The following is a 20,532-nucleotide window of genomic DNA, read 5'->3' on the forward strand; positions in this document are numbered from 1 at the left end:
TGTTTAGTAATCCCACATATTCCTGTTAAACTAGCAGTGATTGACCGACAGTGAGTAATCTTCTGCACCATGTTATATTTGTTTGCACCCAAAGTATTACATTGAAGCTGCAAAGCCTTCATTTTATGCTGGTAATGCAATATTTTATTTCCTTCTAGAATGAACTACGGGTTTGGTACAGCTGTATTTTTAATTGTTAAATAGTGCTTTGGGGGTCGAATTTTTGTCAATTTTTTTTTGCATGAGGTGCTGTTCAAATCAAATAGACATGACAAAGTTCCCCAATGATCATTCAACTATCAGAGCAAGAGCCTAACTACAAGGATCTTACAGGCAATTCGATGTGAAAATCTTAAGTCAGCCTGCATGGTTGTGTATGTTCGTGTTCCTGGTTTGTGCTTCTGTGTGTTTGTGTCTACTGCTGCTGTCCTGTGTCCTGTCCGGGTTGCTCAGTCTCCCTGTCTGTCTGCCTGCCTGACCTCCTTGACTCACCATCTCTGCTCTTCCTCTCTGTCTCTGCATCCTCCCCCACTCCACATGCCCCCGTCCCTGTCCCTGCTCCTGCCCCAACTCTGCCCTCTCAGTTGGACCAGGAGACAACCCCTCGACACAAGGAGGTACAGCTCATTGTGCTGATGATCTATCCAGAGTTGGAGTCTGTTCCAGGTCTATTCCTGTCTATTCAATTGGACATTGCATTTCTTCAGCAGTTCTGACAAAAGCTCTGACGAAGGCCGCAAAGGCCGATACGTAAGCTTATTAAATATCAGTGATACTATCAAGAGCAGTGTGCTGTTTCCTTTTTCCTTCATTTCTTCAGCAGTTACAATCAGCTCTGTAATTGACTGGAATTCAGATGGAATTGATTTCAACCCTGGTTCTGTCCCAGTGCTTTGTGACCCCCTCAACTGAACATGTGGTATCTACCAATATCTCACGATACTATTTGCAGAGTATTGAACATCATGGAACGCTGCAATGTATGACTAGGACTAGGGGAGACATTGCACTGAAGCTCCATTTCCTCTCTAGGTGCCTGTAGCGTTAATGTGATGGCCCTATTGTTGCATGGAGATGGCAACCAGCCTTCATATGAATTAACAGCATTCACTTGAGTCAGCCTTCAATTGATAGGCAGATACAGTCAATGAAAATGAATATTGGGCAAAAGTAGACTAGCTAGCTAGCCACTGAGACGATTTATTAGGGCACTCAGTTGTTTTGATTTTGTGTTTCATCTTAATAAACAAATCCAAAAAGCCGGATAATAATTTCATTTCCGTGGGTCTTAATAGCATCCCAAAGGCCATGTTCGTTAATAGACAGCCTACTGAACAGAATAGCAATGCGATAACAGCCCACAAACAACGCACTCGATGCATGTGCTGAATCACCAAGTATTAAGACACATTGGTTTCAGTCATTGTGTCTTTTCTTGTGTGCTGCCTGCGATATTAATGTCACTTTGCTGTGTTATTTCAGATCACGTTCCTCTTGTCCATCCATATCGAGTCATAATGCAATTGAATTGAGTGTCAGTGTGATTACCCCAGTGGTAATTGATATAGATGTCAAACTAATGTATATTTCTCTCTCCTTCTCTCCCAATCCTCTCTAATTATCATTATCTTATCCCCTTTTATTCGATACAGTTTTTGGATAAGTCGGAGGATGTCTTATTGAAGCACCAGGCCAGTATCAATGAGCTGAAGAAAGCTCTGAGGGGACCCAACAGCAAGCTGACGAACCGTGAGAAGCGTCTGTCAGGAACGTCCCCAGGCGGCACGCCCGAGAGGAAGGCTGTGAGTGTGGGATAAGGGGTACGGGTGGAGGTTGAGAGATTCACAATCTTTAACCTATGTACAGATTCTCTACTGTATGCCATGAATATATCACTGATAATGCCTTAAAGCTGCAATATGTAACTTTTTGGGCGACCCCGACCAAATTCACATAGAAACGTTAGTTCTAGATCTTTCATTCTTAGTACAAGCAAGTACTTTCGGTTTTGTACACCAGTTTTATCAGCTACAATATTATATTTTTGGTTATGGAAAATATATTTCACAGCGGTTTAGATTGTACAATGGTTCTCTACACTATACTTGCTTGTTTTGTCACGTAAACTGAAACTATTATAATTTTAGCAACCAGGAAATGGTTTCTGCGTAATGCACCTTTTTAATACTTCTGTTGAAACTGCCCTAGCGTTTGACAAATAGGCTGTGAATGACCGACAGCGTTGATATTCCAGTCTTGAGGTTAGTTTTGTAGCACCTCTTACAGTTCACTCTCCTAGAACCCAGTATGCTTGGAGGTCAACACAGGAGAACATGTTTTTCTCCATTATTCATAGGGAAACAGACAGTGCTGGTGTTTTGTGTTTGTGTGCTTTTGGAATAATCTACAGTCTGATGTGAAACCAATAACTGTCTTTTTGACAATGACTTTTAAGGATAATAAAAATTATTCAAGGTATTGTAGGTGGTTATTTATTGTAGATACAGTTGAAGTCTGAAGTTTACGTACACCTTAGCCAAAACTCAGTTTTTCACAATTCCTGACATTTAATTCTAGAAAAAATCAGTTGGGATCACCACTTTATTTTAAGAATGTGAAATGTCAGGCTAATATTAGAGAATGATTTATTTCAGCTTTTATTTCTTTTTTTTTTGTTTTTAACTCTGTTTATTAAGTTTTGAACATACACACACACAGACAAGACAAAGCAATATAAATAATATACTCAACTAGAAAAAATAATAATAAAAATAAAATAAAAAATACAAAGAAAAATACAAAGAAAAAAAATAGCTTTAAAGATACCATACTTTAGACAAGTTAAACACACCGGGCAGAAGGCTACAGAGGTTAAAGGGGCAATCTATAGTACAGGGACAGGGCAAACATCTCACCATTGTTCAAGGGATAAGGGTGGAGAAATGCAACCACTCACAGAGAGTCATGGCCACAGACCGACCATCCACTGGACAAAAAAAAAGTTTACAATGCTTTAAAATAAAAAATGATTATTCATGTAGGCGTGAACAAAATGTAAAAATAACTGGGAAAAACAAGCTCACACTTCAGTCTCTGCCTGGGCAAGATGAACAAGGCATCTGCGGACCACAATCAATAAGCACATGGATCTTAATGCCCCCCCCCCCCCAGCAAAAAACACAGAGAGAAACTCCAACCCTTAAGTCACAGACTTATTTTAGTATTAATTGGAATGCCATCAGAGGATGGACTGTTTAAAGTAAGACCGGAATGGAGCCCAAGCCTCATCAAACAGTTTGGGGTTCCCACGTGAATTGAATTTAATTTTTTCTAGTTTCAGAGAGCACAACACATCCCTCACCCAATATTTATAAGATGGGGGAGCTGCCATCTTCCAGTTCTGTAGTATTAGCCGTCTAGCTAAAAGAGTTGTATAAGCAACAGTGTCCGACTGGATTCTTGATAGGGGGTACCCATGGGCAGTACTCCAAAAAGGGCTGTAAGGGGAGACGGCTCTATAACAGTGTCATATATATCAGAGAAACATTTAAATATTAATTCCCAGAAACCTGACAGTTTATGACAGCCCCAAAACATATGCAACAGTGTGGCTGGTTCCACCTTACATCTGACACAGGTAGGATCAAAATCAGAGAATATTCTTCCAAGTTTGGCCCCCGACCAGTGGATACGGTGAACCACCTTGAATTGAATGAGGCTGTGTCTAGTGCTAAAAGAGGACGAGTGCACCCTGTGCAGTACAGATTCCCAGACGTCTTCCCCAAGTTCCTCCCCCAAATCCTTTTCCCATCGAGTCTTTAAAGGCACCAAAGAAGGGTTCTTCTGTAAGTCATGAATGATTGCATATACATCTGAAATTGCGCCCCTAGGAAGCTTGTTCAGCTCCAAGATGCTCTCTATAGCTGTATTCGCAGGCCTATTGGGAAATCCAGGTGTGTTAGCCCTGACAAAGTTTCTAGTCTGGAGATAGCGGAAAAAGTGGGATTGGGGGAGATTGAACTTTTCCTGCAGCTGAGAAAAAGAGGCAAATGTACCATCAAAGAATAATTGGGCTAGCGAGGAAAGGCCTAGTGAGTGCCAAATGCCAAAAGCCCCATCATTCAAAGATGGAGGAAATAAAATGTTCTGATTGATTGGGCCTGATAGAGAAAAGCCTCGGAGGCTAAAGGCTAAACGGAACTGATTCCAAATTTTAAGAGAATGCTTTACAATTGGGTTGGCACACCTTTTGCCTAGGGACACTGGGAGAGACGAGCACAGCACAGAGGAAAGTGCTGCAGGTTTACACAATTCAGACTCCATCTGGACCCAGAGTGGTCTAGGGCCAGTAGGATCAGTCTGCAGCCAGTACAGAACGGCTCTAAAATTTGCAGCCCAATAGTATGTCTGAAAATTTGGTAGAGCTAAACCCCCCAATGACCTAGGCTTCTGTAGATGTTTTCTACCAATCCGTGGTACCTTGCCATCCCAAATAAAATGCATGAATGTTTGATCCAGTGAAATAAAAAAAGATTTTGGAATAAAAATGGGTAAACATTGAAAGAAATATAAAAATTTGGGCAACACATTCATTTTAATGACATTAATCCTTCCGATAAGAGAAAGGGGTAGCGAATTCCAAAAAGTAAAAGATTGAAACAATCTGTCTGCTAGAGCAACAAAGTTTTCCTGAAACAAATTTGAATATTTCCTTGTCACTTTTACTCCCAAGTAAGTGAATTGATCCTGGACAATCCTAAACTGAGAACTTGTGAAAGAGCACTTTAAAGCAGCCTTGTTTACCGGAAAAAGCTCACTCTTGCCTAGATTCAGCTTGTACCCTGAGATTGATCCAAACTTTTTAAGAACAGATAGGGCACGTGGCAATGAGGTATCGGGATTGGAGATAAACAAAAGGAGGTCGTCAGCATATAGCGAGACTTTCTGTTCCCAGCCCGCCCTGATTATGCCTTGAATGGCATCATCAGAGCGTAGTGCAATGGCGAGAGGCTCGATTGTCAAAGCAAACAACAAGGGGGAGAGTGGACAACCCTGTCTGGATCCGCGGTGCAAGGGAAAATAGTCAGAGGACAAGTTATTAGTCCGTACCGAAGCCATGGGGGAAAAATAAAGAATCTTTATCCACGCAATGAATTTGGGGCCAAAGCCAAATCTATAAAGGGCAGCTGTTAGGTAATCCCACTCAACGCGGTCAAACGCTTTTTTCGGCATCAAGTGAGACCACCACCTCCGGGTCCCCCGACGCTGGGGAGTACAGTATATTCATAAGACGCCTAATATTGAAAAATAAATGCCTATTTCTCACAAAGCCAGTCTGGTCAGAGTGTATTACTTGGTGTAGCGAGCCTTCCATACGGATGGCTAAAAGCTTAGCTAGGATTTTGTAATCACAGTTTAAAAGCGAGATTGGGCAATAGGATCCACAATCCAGGGGGTCTTTGTTTTTCTTTAGTAGTAATGAAATTGAAGCCTGATAAAGACTAGGCGGCAGCTTTGAAGTATTGAGGCACTCTGCAAATAGTCGGGACAAGAATGGGCAAAGCAGACCAGAAAACGTCCTGTAAAATTCGGTTGGAAAACCGTCCGGACCCGGTGATTTACCACTTTTCATTGCGGACACTGCTGTTGCAATCTCCTCAAGCGTAAATTCTTCTTCTAGACAGTCATGGGAGTCTGTATCAATTGAAGGCATATTCAAGCCATTAAAGAAGGAGTCAATCAGCAAAGGGTCTTGAGGGGATTCAGAGGTGTATAGTGCAGAGTAAAATTGTTTAAATTGATCATTGATCTCTTTATGTATAACTGTGGTGGCACCAGACGGGGTCCTTATTTGTGGGATTAGCCGTGAGGCCTCAGATTTACGGATCTGATGTGCAAGGAGTTTACTGGCCTTGTCGCCTTGTTCATAGACTTTGTATCGAGCTCGCAAGAGTAACTGTTCAGCTTGCCTGGTAGAAAGCTCATCAAATTCAGATTGGAGTAGCTGGCGCTCTTTATGCAGATCAGAGGAAGGATCCGTAGCATACTTCTCATCCAACGTGGCTATGGACTCGCTCAGGTCCCGAAGTCGCTGGGAGCGAACTCTGTTTTGGTTGGCTGTATAAGAAATAATTTGGCCACGTAGGTATGCTTTGAGAGACTCCCATATGGTAGAGCAGGACATACCTGGTGTTGAATTCGTTTCTAGGAATAAGGCAATTTCAGAAGAAATGAAATTGACAAACTCCTTATCTGAGAGTAAAATGGGGTTGAGACGCCATTGATAACACCTAGGAGGTCGCTGGGGAAACTCTAGTTCAAGCACTAATGGTGAATGGTCAGAGATAACAATACTCTCGTAAGTACACTGCCGAAGGTTAGGCAGAAGTTTTTTGTCCAAAAAGAAGTAATCAATCCGGGAGTATGTTTGATGAACATGAGAATAAAAGGAATACTGTCTATCTGTAGGATGTAGGAAACGCCAGGCCTCAAACATAGCATATTTCTGAAGAAAGGATTGAATAAGTAGGGCACATTTAGATGGGCCTGTATTTGTTTGTGAGGACTTGTCCAGAACTGGGGACATTTTACAGTTGAACCCCCCCCCCCCCCCCCCCTAAAATCAACAAATGAGAATCTAAATTGGGAATAGCAGACAGAAAGGAAGAAATGAAACTTGTGTCATCCCAATTGGGAGCATAAACACTAGCCAAAACAAGAGGGGTAGAAAACAGTTCACCAGTTACTATGACGTATCGTCCCTTAGGATCAGCAATAACCTCAGAAGCTACAAAGGGAGTAGCTTTATCAACCAGAATAGCAGCACCTCTTGATTTACTATGAAAGTTTGAGTGGAACACTTGACCAACCCAGTCCTTACGCATCCTAAAATGCTCACCAGTCCTCAAGTGAGTCTCTTGTAGAAATGCAATATTTGCATTCAAACCCTTTAAGTGTGTCAACACCCTCTTACGCTTCACCGGGTTGTTAACCCCTTTGGTATTCCAAGAAATGTACTTGATCGTATTATTTCGGCCCCTCTGGGCATTCCCGTTATTCAACCCTGTCATTAGAGCATAGAATGGAAAAGCAATGAGCGCCCAAAACCCCCAGAATAACTTGTCTCAGAGTAATAATGTACGGTGGTAAATGTTTGGAAAAAGTACAGAAAAAAAAACAGAAAAAAAAACTAAAAAGACAGAATGACAACATTAGAACTGAACAATTCAACCTGCCCCCCCCCCCCCCCCCCCCATCCCAGACAATACCTCCCCAAATGAGGTACAAGCCTAAATAGAACATGTTCTCTTCGCACAGTATGTCTGTGAGAGTGCGGTCTTAAACCTAAACCCACAGTCCCGCTCTTTAAAGTCGCGTTTTGTTAGTGGATCAAGCAGCAAAAAGAAAGATTTGTATGTATTTTTTTTTTTTTAAACACAAAAAAAACACAAAAAAAAAAAGGCGAATCCCTTGTGCAAACGGAATGACAAAAGCACCACTTGTAGATGTATATAATTGTATTCCCCGTCTTATAACAGGCATTGAGAGAGAAAATAAATAAAATGTATAAAGGCTCTCAGCCAAAAATCTAATTTGAAGTAAGGAAATCGTAGTTAGACAATCAAAAATAATAGTAATTATAATAGTAGTCTAGTTGAAGCTGAGACAGCTTACAACCAATACCAAAAAACTACGTGTGCGCAACGTTGAACGTTTGCTGGGCATAAATGACGCTCAAAACTTTTAAAATTAAAGTGAGGCCCCAGAAACCGTTTAGCCTCGGGAGACATTTACTGTTTACTGGGTCAATGCAAACGGATGCAGTAAACAAATAACCAAAACTATTTTGAGTCACTGAGACAATGTCTAAACAAACTAAATAGGTGAGCGAGATAAGGCACGCACACTAGATAATCAAAACATTAGATCACATCAAATAAGCCTGAATAGTTTCACCAACTATACAAGACTAGCCTGTTATATCTAAACATAATTGTACCACAAGTGGGGTACTTACAATCCACACTGTGAGCATATTCAAGACTTCTTGATGTGACGTTGAATGTGAGCCATAGCCTCATCCGGAGATTCAAATGTGTGGTCTTTACCCTCATGAGATATCCATAAACGGGCCGGGAATCGCAGTCCATACTTCACACTTGGATGGTCGCGAAGTAGTCGTTTGGCCTGTCCGAAAGCTGCGCGCTGCCTGGAAACAGTGGGGGAGTAGTCCTGGTAAATGGAAAATCTCTGTCCTTGAAAGCTCAGAGTGGTATTGCGGGCTCTTCGGAGGATCTCCATCTTCTCATGAAAAAAGTGCACTCGAAGAATTATGTCACGGGGCCTCTCCCCATCCCGGGGCTTTGGGCGCAGCGACCGGTGGGCTCGATCAATCAGGGGCTTTTCAGCTAAGGCAAGAACATCCTTCAGCAGCCCTGAAACGAAATCTGTGGCGCAATGCATTTCCGCGGACTCTGGGACTGATACAAGTCTCAGATTATTACAGCGAGAGAATCCCTCTAAACTCACACAGCTCTCCCTCACCTTTTTCAAATCCGCAGCTAGGCGTTTAACTTCAGTCTCCAGGGATGTAGTTAAATCGGAGACATTTGTAGCGGAGGCCTCCAGTGCTGTAATCGTTGTAGTGTGTGACGCAGTTGTTGTTTTGAGTAATGTAATTGCCGGAACAGTCTCGTTACGCAGGATGGTTAAATCTGCTTTTAAAGTATCAGAAACCTCCTGTATTCTGGCCTCAATCGTAGCAACCACCTGTGTTTTCATTTCAACTATCTCAGAGCGTAGTAGTTTGATGGCCTCAAGAATGTTCATTTCAGCGCAGCCAGGCCAAGCCGCGCCCCCGGGTAAAGTGTGCGTCCCCGGGCCCTCAGACTCAGGAGAGGGCGGTGATGAGAGCGGGTCTTGTAGGCCGGGTTTTCTCAAAGTCATGCTCTTGGCCTTATGTTTGGTCGACATGCTGACATTCGGAAGCAAAGTAATCTTGGTTTTTACGGAAAAACCAAATTAATATTTGAAAATAAATACGGTTCTGCTGCAGAATTCACATAAACTTTAAGAATACCACGGGAGCAAACGGAGAACACGTCAGTCACACATGGCGTCCCCTACCATCCCCCAGCTTTTATTTCTTTCATCACATTCCCAGTGGGTCAGAAGTTTACATACACTCAATTAGTATTTAGTAGCATTGCCGTTAAATTGTTGAACTTGAGTCAAATGTTTCGGGTAGTCTTCCACAAGCTTCCCACAATAAGTTGGGTGAATTTTGGCCCATTCCTCCTGGCACAGCTGGTGTAACTGAGTCAGGTTTGTAGGCCTCCTTGCTCGCAAACGCTTTTTCAGTTCTGCCCACACATTTTCTATAGCATTGAGGTCAGGGCTTTGTGATGGCCATTCCAATACCTTGACTTTGTTGTCCTTAAGCCATTTGGCCACATCTTTAGAAGTATGCTTGGTGTCATTGTCCATTTGGAATACCCATTTGCGACCAAGCTTTAATTTCCTGACTGATGTCTTGAGATGTTGCTTCAATATATCCACATAGTTTTCCTACCTCATGATGCCATCTATTTTGTGAAGTGCACCTTTCCCTCCTGCAGCAAAGCACCCCCACAACATGATGCTGCCACCCCCGTGCTTCACGGTTGGGATGGTGTTCTTCGGCTTGCAAGCCTCCCCATTTTTCCTCCAAACATAACGATGGACATTATGGCCAAACAGTTCTATTTTTGTTTCATCAGACCAGAGGACATTTCTCCAAAAAGTACGATCTTTGTCACCATGTGCAGTTGCAAACCATAGTCAGGCTTTTTTATGGCGGTTTTGGAGCAGTGGCTTCTTCCTTGCTGAGCGGCCTTTCAGGTTATGTCGATATATAGGACTCATTTTTCATTTTTCTGTGGTCTTGGCTGATTTCTTTAGATTTTCCCATGATGTCAAGCAAATAGGTACTGAGTTTGAAGGAAGGCCTTGAAATACATCCACAGGTACACCTCCAATGGACTCAAATGATGTCAATTAGCCTATCAGAAGCTTCTAAAGCCATGACATCATTTTCTGGAATTTTCCAAGCTGTTTAAAGGTACAGTCAACTTAGTGCATATAAACTTCTCACCCACTGGAATTGTGATACAGTAAATTATAAGTAAAATAATCTGTCTGTAAACAATTGTTGGAAAAATGACTTATGTCATGCACAAATTAGATGTCCTAACCGACTTCTCAAAACTATATTTTGTTAACAAGAAATTTGTGGAGTGGTTGAAAAACGAGTTTTAATGACTCCAACCTAAGTGTATGTTAACTTCTGACTTCAACTGTAGATACTGCTGCAGACTCAGACCCAATATATTGGATAGTGTGATGGTACTGCTAAAATATACGGAACAAAAATATAAACGCAACATGCAACTATTTCAACAATTTTACTAAGTTACAGTTCATATAAGGAAATCAGTCAATTTAAATAAATTAATTAGGCCCAAATCTATGCATTTCACATGACTGGGCAGAGGCTCAGCCATGGGTGGGCCTGGGAGAGCATACAGTAGGCCCACCCAGTTGGGAGCCAGGTTCACCGATTGGGGAGCCAGGCCCAGTCAACCAGAATTTGTTTTTCCCCACAAAAGAAGCCGGAAGTGGAGGTCCTGGGCTGGCGTGGTTACACTTGGTCCGCGGTTGTCAGGCCGGTTACTGCCAAGTTCTCTAAAACAACATTGTAGTAGAGAAACAAACATTCAATTCTCTGGCAGCAGCTCTGGTGGACATTCCTGCAGTCAGCATGCCAATTGCACACTCCCTCAAAACTTGCGGAATCTGTGGCATGGTGTTGTGTTCAGAGTGGTCTTTTATTGTCCCCAGCACACTTTTCTTGATATGCCACACCTGTCAGGTGGAATGATTATCTTGGCATAGGAGAAATGCTCACTAACAGGGATGTAAACAAATTTGTGCACAACATTTTAGAGAAATTATCTTTTTGTGCATATGGAACATTTCTGGGATCTTTTTATTTAAGCTCATGAAACATGGGACCAACACTTTACATGTTGTGTTTATATTTCTGTTCAGTCTAGATCATAAGAACATATTGAATTTGAAAAAACTGAAATCATGTCCATTAAAGGTGGGTGTTTGTGGTCGTACGCACATCCTTAAAAACATAGGTGCTGGGCTTACAAAGAACACCTAGTAAAGAACACGAAGGCCCGCACATTGTCGAAGCTCCCAATTCACCGCTTTATTGATGACGGATCTTCACTTGTAGCAAAATCCCAGTTTATTTAGAGATGGTAGAAAAGTGACTCTGCATTAACTTGAAGAGAAGATGTGCAAAATCTGGACATATTCAGATTATGAGGCCCTAGAGGAACAACCATTTTGATCGTCTACCCACCTTGATTGCCCGACAGTTAAAAACCTTCCCTTTGTGTCAGAACGCAAAAGCCCCTGCCGCTTTGATCACTTTCACATTGTGATTATACTGTTAAGAGACAATAATATGATAGTCCTCTCTAGTGTAGCTCTGTCAATGCAGTCTGTTTCCAGGTGTTTATGTAGTCTACCGACACGTTCACATCTGCTCTTTAAGAACAATCAGATTATAGCCATAGAGATTATCATCAGAACTCCCCGAGGGCATGAAAACGCCATCTGTCATGTACCTATTGTCCCAATTGAACAACGACAACGTGTGGCCTGAGAAATCTCTCTATCCTGGAGGAGTCCAACTCGGAGCGATTCAGAGGAAATCATATAGCCTTTGATGTAGTTGCAAATGTTATTTTTGCATTGCAAATACCTCCTCAGTTGGTTATGTGGATGTGGGAGCTGCAATGTGCAGGTGGACGCTAACTAGGCCCATGTCTCGTTATTTGATTCAAGATTAATCTGGATTGGCTCTTAGATTTCAGCTAGGACAGCTAGGACTGATTCAGGAGAGTCGTACAGTATTCTTTTTAAATCCCTGGTCTCCCTAGCCCATTGAATCAATATTTCTTCCCCCTTTCTATCCTTCACTTTCCTTTCCCCCTTTTGCATGAAATTACCAAACGTTGGATAGTATGCTGTGACAAAGAACCATACAGTTTGGGCTCATCTAATAGCTGTTCTCCTCCCTCTCTCTTCCCCCTCCACACCTCCCCGACGGGTAACGCTCGTCCCCCCCATAAGGTGGGGGGCAAGGACCCAGTAAACAGCTTCTCTGTAGAGGGCTTCTTCTTCCAGAAGACTTTGGTGACTTCCCCAGAGGTTGCTCTTCACTTCCTCTTCCTCTCTCTTATAACTTTTACCTCACAACATACTGACTGTACTGTAGTTGGCCATTTATCTGTAATGAATCTGTGGCCTGGTACCATTTCATATACGTACTGCTCACTCAGCTGTAGCTGATATTCCTTGCATCCTGTTTTAATCTGACCAGCTGCAGTCATTGTGTCTGAGAAAATATTTTAAGAAAAGCAATGACCAACATTTGTGATGTGAAATGTAACATTTCGATGTATGATTGCAGCAATTGAAGCATAAATTATTAGCAGATTACAGTCTATGAGCATGCACCTACCATCTACATGGAGGATTGTAGAGGATCTATTTGTACAATAAAAAAACATTTCTGTACTGTAGCTGTTAACCTATGTTACAGTTCAGTTGGCACCTCTAACTGTGTTTAATCTATATCAACATGTAGGGCTCTGAGGAGTGGGTATTGATTGAGAAACAAGACACTTATCAACATAACCATGACTGGAAGGCCGAGGAACAGAACAAAGCTTCCACCTCGCCTCCCCCATTAGTCCCTGATTCCTCTTGGGAAAGAAAGAAAGAACTGGAAAAAGAGAGAGAAGGAGCCAAGATGATTCATGTCAAGGCTACAGGAGAGGATGGACCAGAAATGATAACAGATATTGATAACTTTCCTTTGCCCAAAGCCACAAGGGAAGCCCATGATGAATGTTCTGAACCGCGGCTGACTAGCAACAGCCGGTTCATGGTGGAATTAGCTGAAACGACTGAATCTTCTGATGATGATACACAGTGGAAAGTACCTCCAGCAGATGACTCTGGTGCAAAGAATGACATAGTCTCAGACCCAGACCCAGTATCAACCCCAGCCCTAGTCCCATTCCGAGACTCTAAGAAGGATCATCAACTCAACAGACACAGAAAAAAGAAGAGGCCTAATAGTTTAAACCTGGGAATGTCAACAGAATTCGTCTATGAGAAAGAGGGCGACGGCTCAAATGGCGAAGAAGACCATGAGGGATCAGACTGGGAGGATAGTCCTACAGAGAAGACAAAGTCGGGACTAATAGACCACCCTGAAGACAGTACAACGAGAGAGGAGCCAGACGACCAGTGTTGGGGGACGAGTGGACGGAGAAAGTGGACGGAGAAAGTGGAGTCTGCCACTGTGTATAAAGATAACCAGAAGGGCCACATTACATCAATAGGAGAAGACAAGGAGACTCCGGGAAGTGCTGTGGATGATCCGGCAGGGTGTGAGGAAAACGACCAGGCTAAAAGCTTCATCACCGATGAAGTCCAGCCAGCAGATGAAGTGCTGGGCTCTGTCAACGGTCCTGATAAGAAAGAATGGGATAGTTTAGCAGAACTGGTTAAAGAGTTTGATCGTAGAGAGAGGAGCATGACTGACAATAAAGAACACATAGCAGAGGTCAAACTGAGGGTGGTCAAGACCCATGAGAGAAAAGCCAGTAACTCTGGGGGGGAGGACATGGAAGGTCTCATGTCAGAGGTCAGGGGTCAGAGAAGGTCTTTTCAAAGAATATCAGGCAGCAGTCAGTCAGAAATAACAAGGATCGTTCCTCTCAAACCTGAAAGGTCAAAGAGCTTGGCCTGTAAAGATGAGCACGACAAAGGGAGCCAGGAGACTGAGTCTGAGCTGATTGGAGTTTTTAGAAGAGAGTACAGATGGTCAGGGGGTTCCTCAGAGGGACCCTCAGACATCAACCGGAACGACGCACCCACCTTTCATCCAACATTCACCCTGCCTACATCATTCGTAACAACCAACACTAGTCCAGCAAGACAGACTCACTCCCCAACCACGTCACACAGAGAAGCTACACAGGTACAGGGCAGCTTCTGGGGTCTGGAAGGCTTGACGAGAGTCGAGGCTAAAACTGAAGAGCTGGTCCAGGAACAGAGCAGCACTGCCTGTGACGATCCCTTTCAGGTGGCTCGAGAAGCCATAGAGAGTCATCACCTTCTCAGCTTTAAGGCCTCAGTTCCAGCTTCAGCGATTCCCAGAACAGCTCCTCCTGCCCCTCCAGTGAAAACACGGAAAGCCAGAGAGTCTGGACTCATACTCCGGAACATCAACCGTAATGCTAGCAGGGAGCCTGGTCTGGATGCTGCCAAGAAGAGACACTCGGTAACTTGGCTTTTCAGTCATTTGGAAGCAAAAAGCATCGCATGAGCTTCAGACTGACCCGTACACTCCCATTTTCTTATTTTCCTGTTTTCAGTGACTTGAATATTCATATATATATATATGTGCCTGTATATGAAGAAGGGGTTGGCGTGTAACTTATGAGACACTTGTTTTTGGCTGCGTCTCATTGGCTGATGCCGCCATCAATGCATTTTGTCTGCCATGAGTTTGGATCCTCCCCGTTTAGCCCCCCCTACTCCTCCCTGCCTCCCTTCACCCTTATGCTTCACAGCAAACCTGAAACACAACTGCTTGCAAGTCTGTAAAACTCACAACAGGGCTATGGTAGAGATTGTCAAAAAGACGAACACAACTTTTCATGCTTTTGCTCTTGGCTTCTATTCCCCCTCTATTCACATTTGAACCGTGACGCTCCTTCCAACTAACCCTCCAAGCAAGTCTCTTTCGCAGAGGGTTGCAAGGGAAAAAAGCCTCTTGCATATTGCCATGGCGCTGAGTTTTCTTTTGCACTTCTCCTCCATGCTGTTTCCAAGCTGACATGTGGAGGAAGGCATGGACTTCAGACATGGTTTCATACATGTTTTACAGCTCAATTGACTGTGACAGGAACTGTATGAGAAAATGAGAGAAACATGTCATTATCACCCATAAAGGCACTCTGTTACATATACTGTACAGTATGCTCATCAGTCAAATGTCGGCCATTAATCTCCTGACCTCAAAGATACTTTTTAAAGAAAAAAGTAGTTTGCTTAATGTAAATGTAAATAGTTTGTGATTTGACATGTTTTTTTTTCTTCCCCCCTTCAAAATATCAACTTCATTAGCATGAAAATGAATAACGGTACCGTATTGGTTAGTGATTATTTAGAAACCAGATCAAAATGCTTTACAAGGATCATACATTGGATGCTATATGCATTATTGTAAAGCAAAGGACCCACCCAGACTGTGAAAAAAAGAGGCAGGCCACAAGCCCTCAAGCAGCAATCCCCAGGCTGCTGTACTGTAGCTACACAGACCGACTAGCTTTCAGAAAAAGAGTCACCACTTTCATTTCACAGTTAGTGTCATTAGGTGCTTGCATGTATCTGCCAGTGGAATTATAATAATTCGAAATTATGACTGGGATCAAACAGTTTAAATCATTCCCTGCGTTTAGTCTGAGTGTAGGCCCAGGACACATTGGCACGATCAGGCATGGAACGAGGTGTGAGATCACTTTGTAAGCTGCCTCACCCAAAAACTGACAAACAGCAGAGTGAGAGCAACCGCCATTCTGTATACTGGGTGTGAAAAAAGTTGAATGGGCTCACAAGCATGTTATAAAATCATAACGAGCCTCCTTATTTTGACTTCCCAAACTGCCTTTGATGTCATTGAAAACCAAACACTATTCTTTGGCCATTTGAGCCCCTTGAAATTCAGTCTGCGTGGTTTGCGGCATTCTATGATTCTGTCCTTGGCCAATGATTGACTGTTGCCTTGCTGCTACGGCTGTTCGACACGATCAAATCGTACAACCTGTCCATAGAACATTCTGTACGACACTCTAGTTTAAACTAATTCCAAGTATGACAACTGGCTTTACATGTTGGATTAATTTCTCTTGTCCAAGCTGGTAGTAAGCTTACTTGTTTTTTTTGTACTCACAAATAGGTGGAAGGGGGAACTGCCCTTCTATGCTAGAAACGTGCGGTTTTGTTGTTCTAACGGCCTTTTATCAGAGACCCAGTCTCTCTACTGATGTCTAGTAGTCTGTCTCTCCAGCTTGGAATAACCTCTGGCTGCTCTCCTTCTTCCCTTGCTTTCCCTCCGCAGGAGCCTCTCTCCACTCTTGCCATTTATGAAGATACAGTAGATGATGCCAAGGTCACTTTTTACATTTTGAATTCAACCACATGCCTCACCATTTTCCCATTTCTCCCCTGTGGTAAATTAGTCCCTCACTCCCCATTGTCTCCCTCACCGTCACACATGGGTAACTCTGTCATATGAGCAGCATACATAGAGGCTGAACCCTGACTATGCCACAGGCGTTTATCCTCCGTTATGTTAAAAGTAATTTCCTCTGTGTAAGACTTCCCCATTTATCTCCTTTCTTCTCTATATACGATGTGGCAAATTGCATGCCTGGAGAAGATTTTTATGATCGATTTTTATGATAATATATACATGTATAATAGGTATCAGGGCCTTGGAAAGATCCTACATGAATACTTATGCACACCTCCAGGCCAGGACATATTCCCTTCTAGAGGATCATTCATCCACTGTCATCATCATCATCATCCCCTCTCTCATGGTCACTCCCTGCCCTGAGCTGCGGCCAGACTGCCCGTGTGTTGTGATTTTTGTTGTGGCGGCCATCTTTCTGTAACCCCCTCTCTCACCCAGAGGGAACACTGGGAGAGGAGGCCTCGGCCGGGCTCCACCTCGGAGGAAGACCACGAGCGTGACACGGTGGTCTTCATGAAAGAAACCCAGTTGGGCATTGAGAGGAAGTGCTCCAGCATGACGGTCAGCTCCACGTCCAGCCTGGAGGCCGAGGTGGACTTCACCGTCATCATGGACCTCCACACGGGCGTGGAGGATTTCTCCAAGGGCCTGTCTGAGCTTGGGGAGAGGGAGTGGTTGCCCGAGCGGCTGCCCGAGGTGGGCCGGGACGACTTTGAGGAGACCTCCAGGTTCTATTCGGCCCGTCTCATGGGCTCCCATGACATGTCCGCTGTAGAGGAGATGCCCCCTGTGCACCGTGAGGAACGTGTGCGCCATGAGGTAGACACAATGTACCCCATCCCTGATCCTTGCCACTCCCTGTCTCCTCCCTCCTGCTTCTGAGAGTGAATCCTGCCCTTAAAGGGAAACTTCATTATTTTTTTCAATTAAGCCCTTTATCTACTTCCCCAGAGTCAGATGGACTCGTGGATGCCATTGTTATGTCTCTGCATGCAGTTTGAAGGACGTTGCTAAATAGCGTTAGTGCAATTGCTAACTAGGGTTAGTGAAATGACTGGAAGACCATGGTAACTGCTAGCACGCTAGTACATACCATCGACTTCCAGTCATTGCGCTTACGCTAGTTAGCGTTAGCTCTCGAAACTACCCCTAGCTTCCTTCATACTAGATGCAGAGACGTAAAAATGGTATCCATGAGGTCATCGGACTCTGGGGAAGTAGATAACGTCATTCCTTTAATGAAATCACCAGTCACCTTTTCTGTTGGAGCATTTTCAGTTGCCATTTTTTGTTGTTGATGTTTTAATTTTATGTTTACATGTTATACAATTATTTGTTATATTTTTGCTTAGTCTTTTGATTTTTGTTTATTTATTTTCCTATTGTTTGTCCATTTGCTGTTTTCGTTGTTTCAGATTATTGTGAAATGTGTATGTTCTCTGGTATTTTCCCTTCCATTGTCTGTCATGCTTGCGTTACTAAATGTTTGGTCTGAAATGAAGTGATGTACAATCACCAATTGATACTGCAGTGTATGACTATGCTTGTATTGCTTCATTGTCTGTTTGAACAGTATTGTAGTTTTTGATTAAGAAATGTATTGTAGTTGAACTAAGGATAAGCACGGTCAGTAACACGTCAAGGCCACAGCACGTACATTACAGAATATACAGTATTCAGTAAGTAAGATTCAAATTTGATGGATTTTCATGTGTCTTTCAAGTGATTCACCCACAATTATTTCCAACATAGAAACGACATACAGTATTTTGATTTGTTTAACACTTTTTTGGTTACTACGTGATTCTATATGTGTTATTTCGTAGTTTTTTTTACAATGTAGAAAATATTAAAAATAAAGAAAAACCCTTGAATGAGTAGGTGCGTCCACACTTTTGACTGCTACTGTACTTCGGGGCTCAATTTTAGGACATTTGTTAAAGATTTGTTAAATATTGACGACGTTGGAGAAGAATAGACTGTCTATGGTCTATGAAATCTTAGTGTACCTGTCTGTGTCCTCCTGCTGCAGCCCCCAGTAGCCAGGAAAGACCCCAGTGCTGTTAGCGCTGCCCAGATGCTGAGGAAGGCCGACACTAAGATGGAGACACATACCAATGGGTCAGAGGTCACCAGCACCAACATCATGGACATGTCCGAGCAGGTACACTAGATCAGTCTATGCATATGGACTCACTCATGTCCCTCTGTGTTTTGATGTTTGATGATTTAGCCTGGTACAGTAGTCAAATCTGTTTGTGCTCTAGCCAAGTCCTTTGCCAATAAACATGACAGATGAGTTGTCTAAAGCACAAACCAGATAAGTGCTATCAGTTTTGTGTTGTAATATTGATCATATATGCCTCACATGCGATCCGGGACTATACAATTAGCCTATTTAAAAAGTTTTCTGACTCCATAAAAATATGTTTGCAATATACAAGAGACTACAGTTGCGATACAGTAATAGGCAATCAAGAAAGGTCTGAGAATGGAATTCTTAATTGAATTAACAGTGTAAAATAACTGAAATCACATACAAGGCATAAACTTAAGTTACAAAGCTTTGACACGCATTACACAGCATTATTATCGGATTGATCAGAGCGGGAGAGAGTGGGAGAAGTCGTAGCCTGAAAGGGCATGCCCCAAGAGTCCACGAGGTGGAGAGAGAAAGAAAGAACGAGAGAGCGCATGAATCTCACCAGCGCAGGCCAGGAACAAAAGAGAAAGAGACAATTAATCCGAGGCCCCTTTTTTTACAAGGTCTCAGTTTGGATTCAACATTTTGAGTTGTTGAACAATACCATTACAAAGTGATATCAGACTTAAAGGATGTTATCGCAACAGAACCTCTGCTACCCAGAGGTGTGACAAGGGGGTTGGTGAGATAATGCAGCATTCCTACGACAACACAAAGGAAATCCTTGCATCCAGTTGATAAGAGTCACTTTGGTACCAGTGCAGATTAGTGTTACCAGTGCTAGTGCATACTAATGATCAAATGACAAATGTAGCAGAGTGGCCCTACAGTTTGACCAGAAGGCATCTGAAATGATCTTCAGCAGGAAATGGAAACACTGGGTGAATAAGACCATTTATAGGTTCATTTTTACCCCATCAATATAGTTTGATATTTTTGTTGATAGAGGGAAATGTAATTAGTAATTTAAAGAGGAAGCATATAATCCTAATATAGATGAGACATTTTCTCTCCATAGCTCTGCTGTACTGCAGCTCTTGATTCGTTTGAGTGACATATTCTCACGACCACAGGGAGTTAAAGGTCCAATGGAGCCATTTAAAAAAAATCTCAATATCAAATCATTTCTGGGTAACAACTAAGCACCTTAATGAATGTTTTAAGTAAACAAAAATAGCTTCTTAGCAAAGGGCAATTTCTCAAGCAAGGATTTTGCTAGGACTGTCTGGGAGTGGTCTGAGTAGGAAGGGAAAAACTGAAAATGAGCTGTTATTTACAGAGAGGTTTGGAACTCTCTTTGTTATTGGTCAATTAACACATTTACCGCATGGTGATGTCACCATGGAAGGCCAAAATCAAATCATGTTTTTTAATCCATTGGGACTTTAATAATGTTGTTATACAGGGATTAAAATATTGACAGGACATTAATGAGAATTATGAAACCATGTGGGAGTTCCATTCATCTCTAAAGGCAGAGCATGGAGCTGTGTCGGTCCCACAGGTGCCTGATTAAAATGTAATTGGTGCCTCTGGTGTGTCATTCATATAATGATGAGGATGAGCTGTGTTGGAGCGGGTTTCTTTGAAGTGAAAACTCAAGTCAGTGTGTGTTGAGCAGAGAAATTGATTGACCTTGAATACACTGAGTGTACAAAACATTAGGAAGACCTGCTCTTTCCATGACATAGACTGAACAGGTGAAAGATATGCTCCCTTATTGATGTCACTTGTTAAATCCACTTCAGTCGTGTAGTTGAAGGGGAGGAGACGGGTTAAAGAGCATGTTTAAGGCTTGAGACAATTGAGACATGGATTGTATGCCTGTGTCATTCAGAGGGTGAATGGGCAAGACAAAATATTTAAGCGCCTTTGAACGGGGTATTGTATGTAGTAGGTTCCAAGTGCACCGGGTTGTGTCCAGAACTGCAACGCT

General features: G+C 42.8%; 1 protein-coding gene across 5 annotated transcripts in view; it reads left to right on the forward strand.

Moving 5' to 3' along the window:
* The window catches only part of LOC139413338 (band 4.1-like protein 1), a 123,660-nt gene that overhangs the window by 87,363 nt on the left and 15,765 nt on the right, over positions 1-20,532 (forward strand). For 4 of the 5 annotated variants that reach the window (XM_071160572.1, XM_071160570.1, XM_071160571.1 and 1 more), the window contains 2 exons: positions 1,653-1,802; positions 18,426-18,557. In XM_071160572.1, coding sequence (XP_071016673.1) covers positions 1,653-1,802; positions 18,426-18,557 — 282 coding nt within the window. Of the gene's footprint in view, positions 1-1,652; positions 1,803-12,775; positions 14,414-16,255; positions 16,307-16,831; positions 17,213-18,425; positions 18,558-20,532 lie in introns of those variants that run through there. The other variant, XM_071160569.1, reaches the window with a different exon arrangement.

Source organism: Oncorhynchus clarkii, chromosome 7 (genome assembly GCF_045791955.1).
Source record: "Oncorhynchus clarkii lewisi isolate Uvic-CL-2024 chromosome 7, UVic_Ocla_1.0, whole genome shotgun sequence".
In the NCBI taxonomy this organism is placed as follows: Eukaryota; Metazoa; Chordata; class Actinopteri; order Salmoniformes; family Salmonidae; genus Oncorhynchus; species Oncorhynchus clarkii.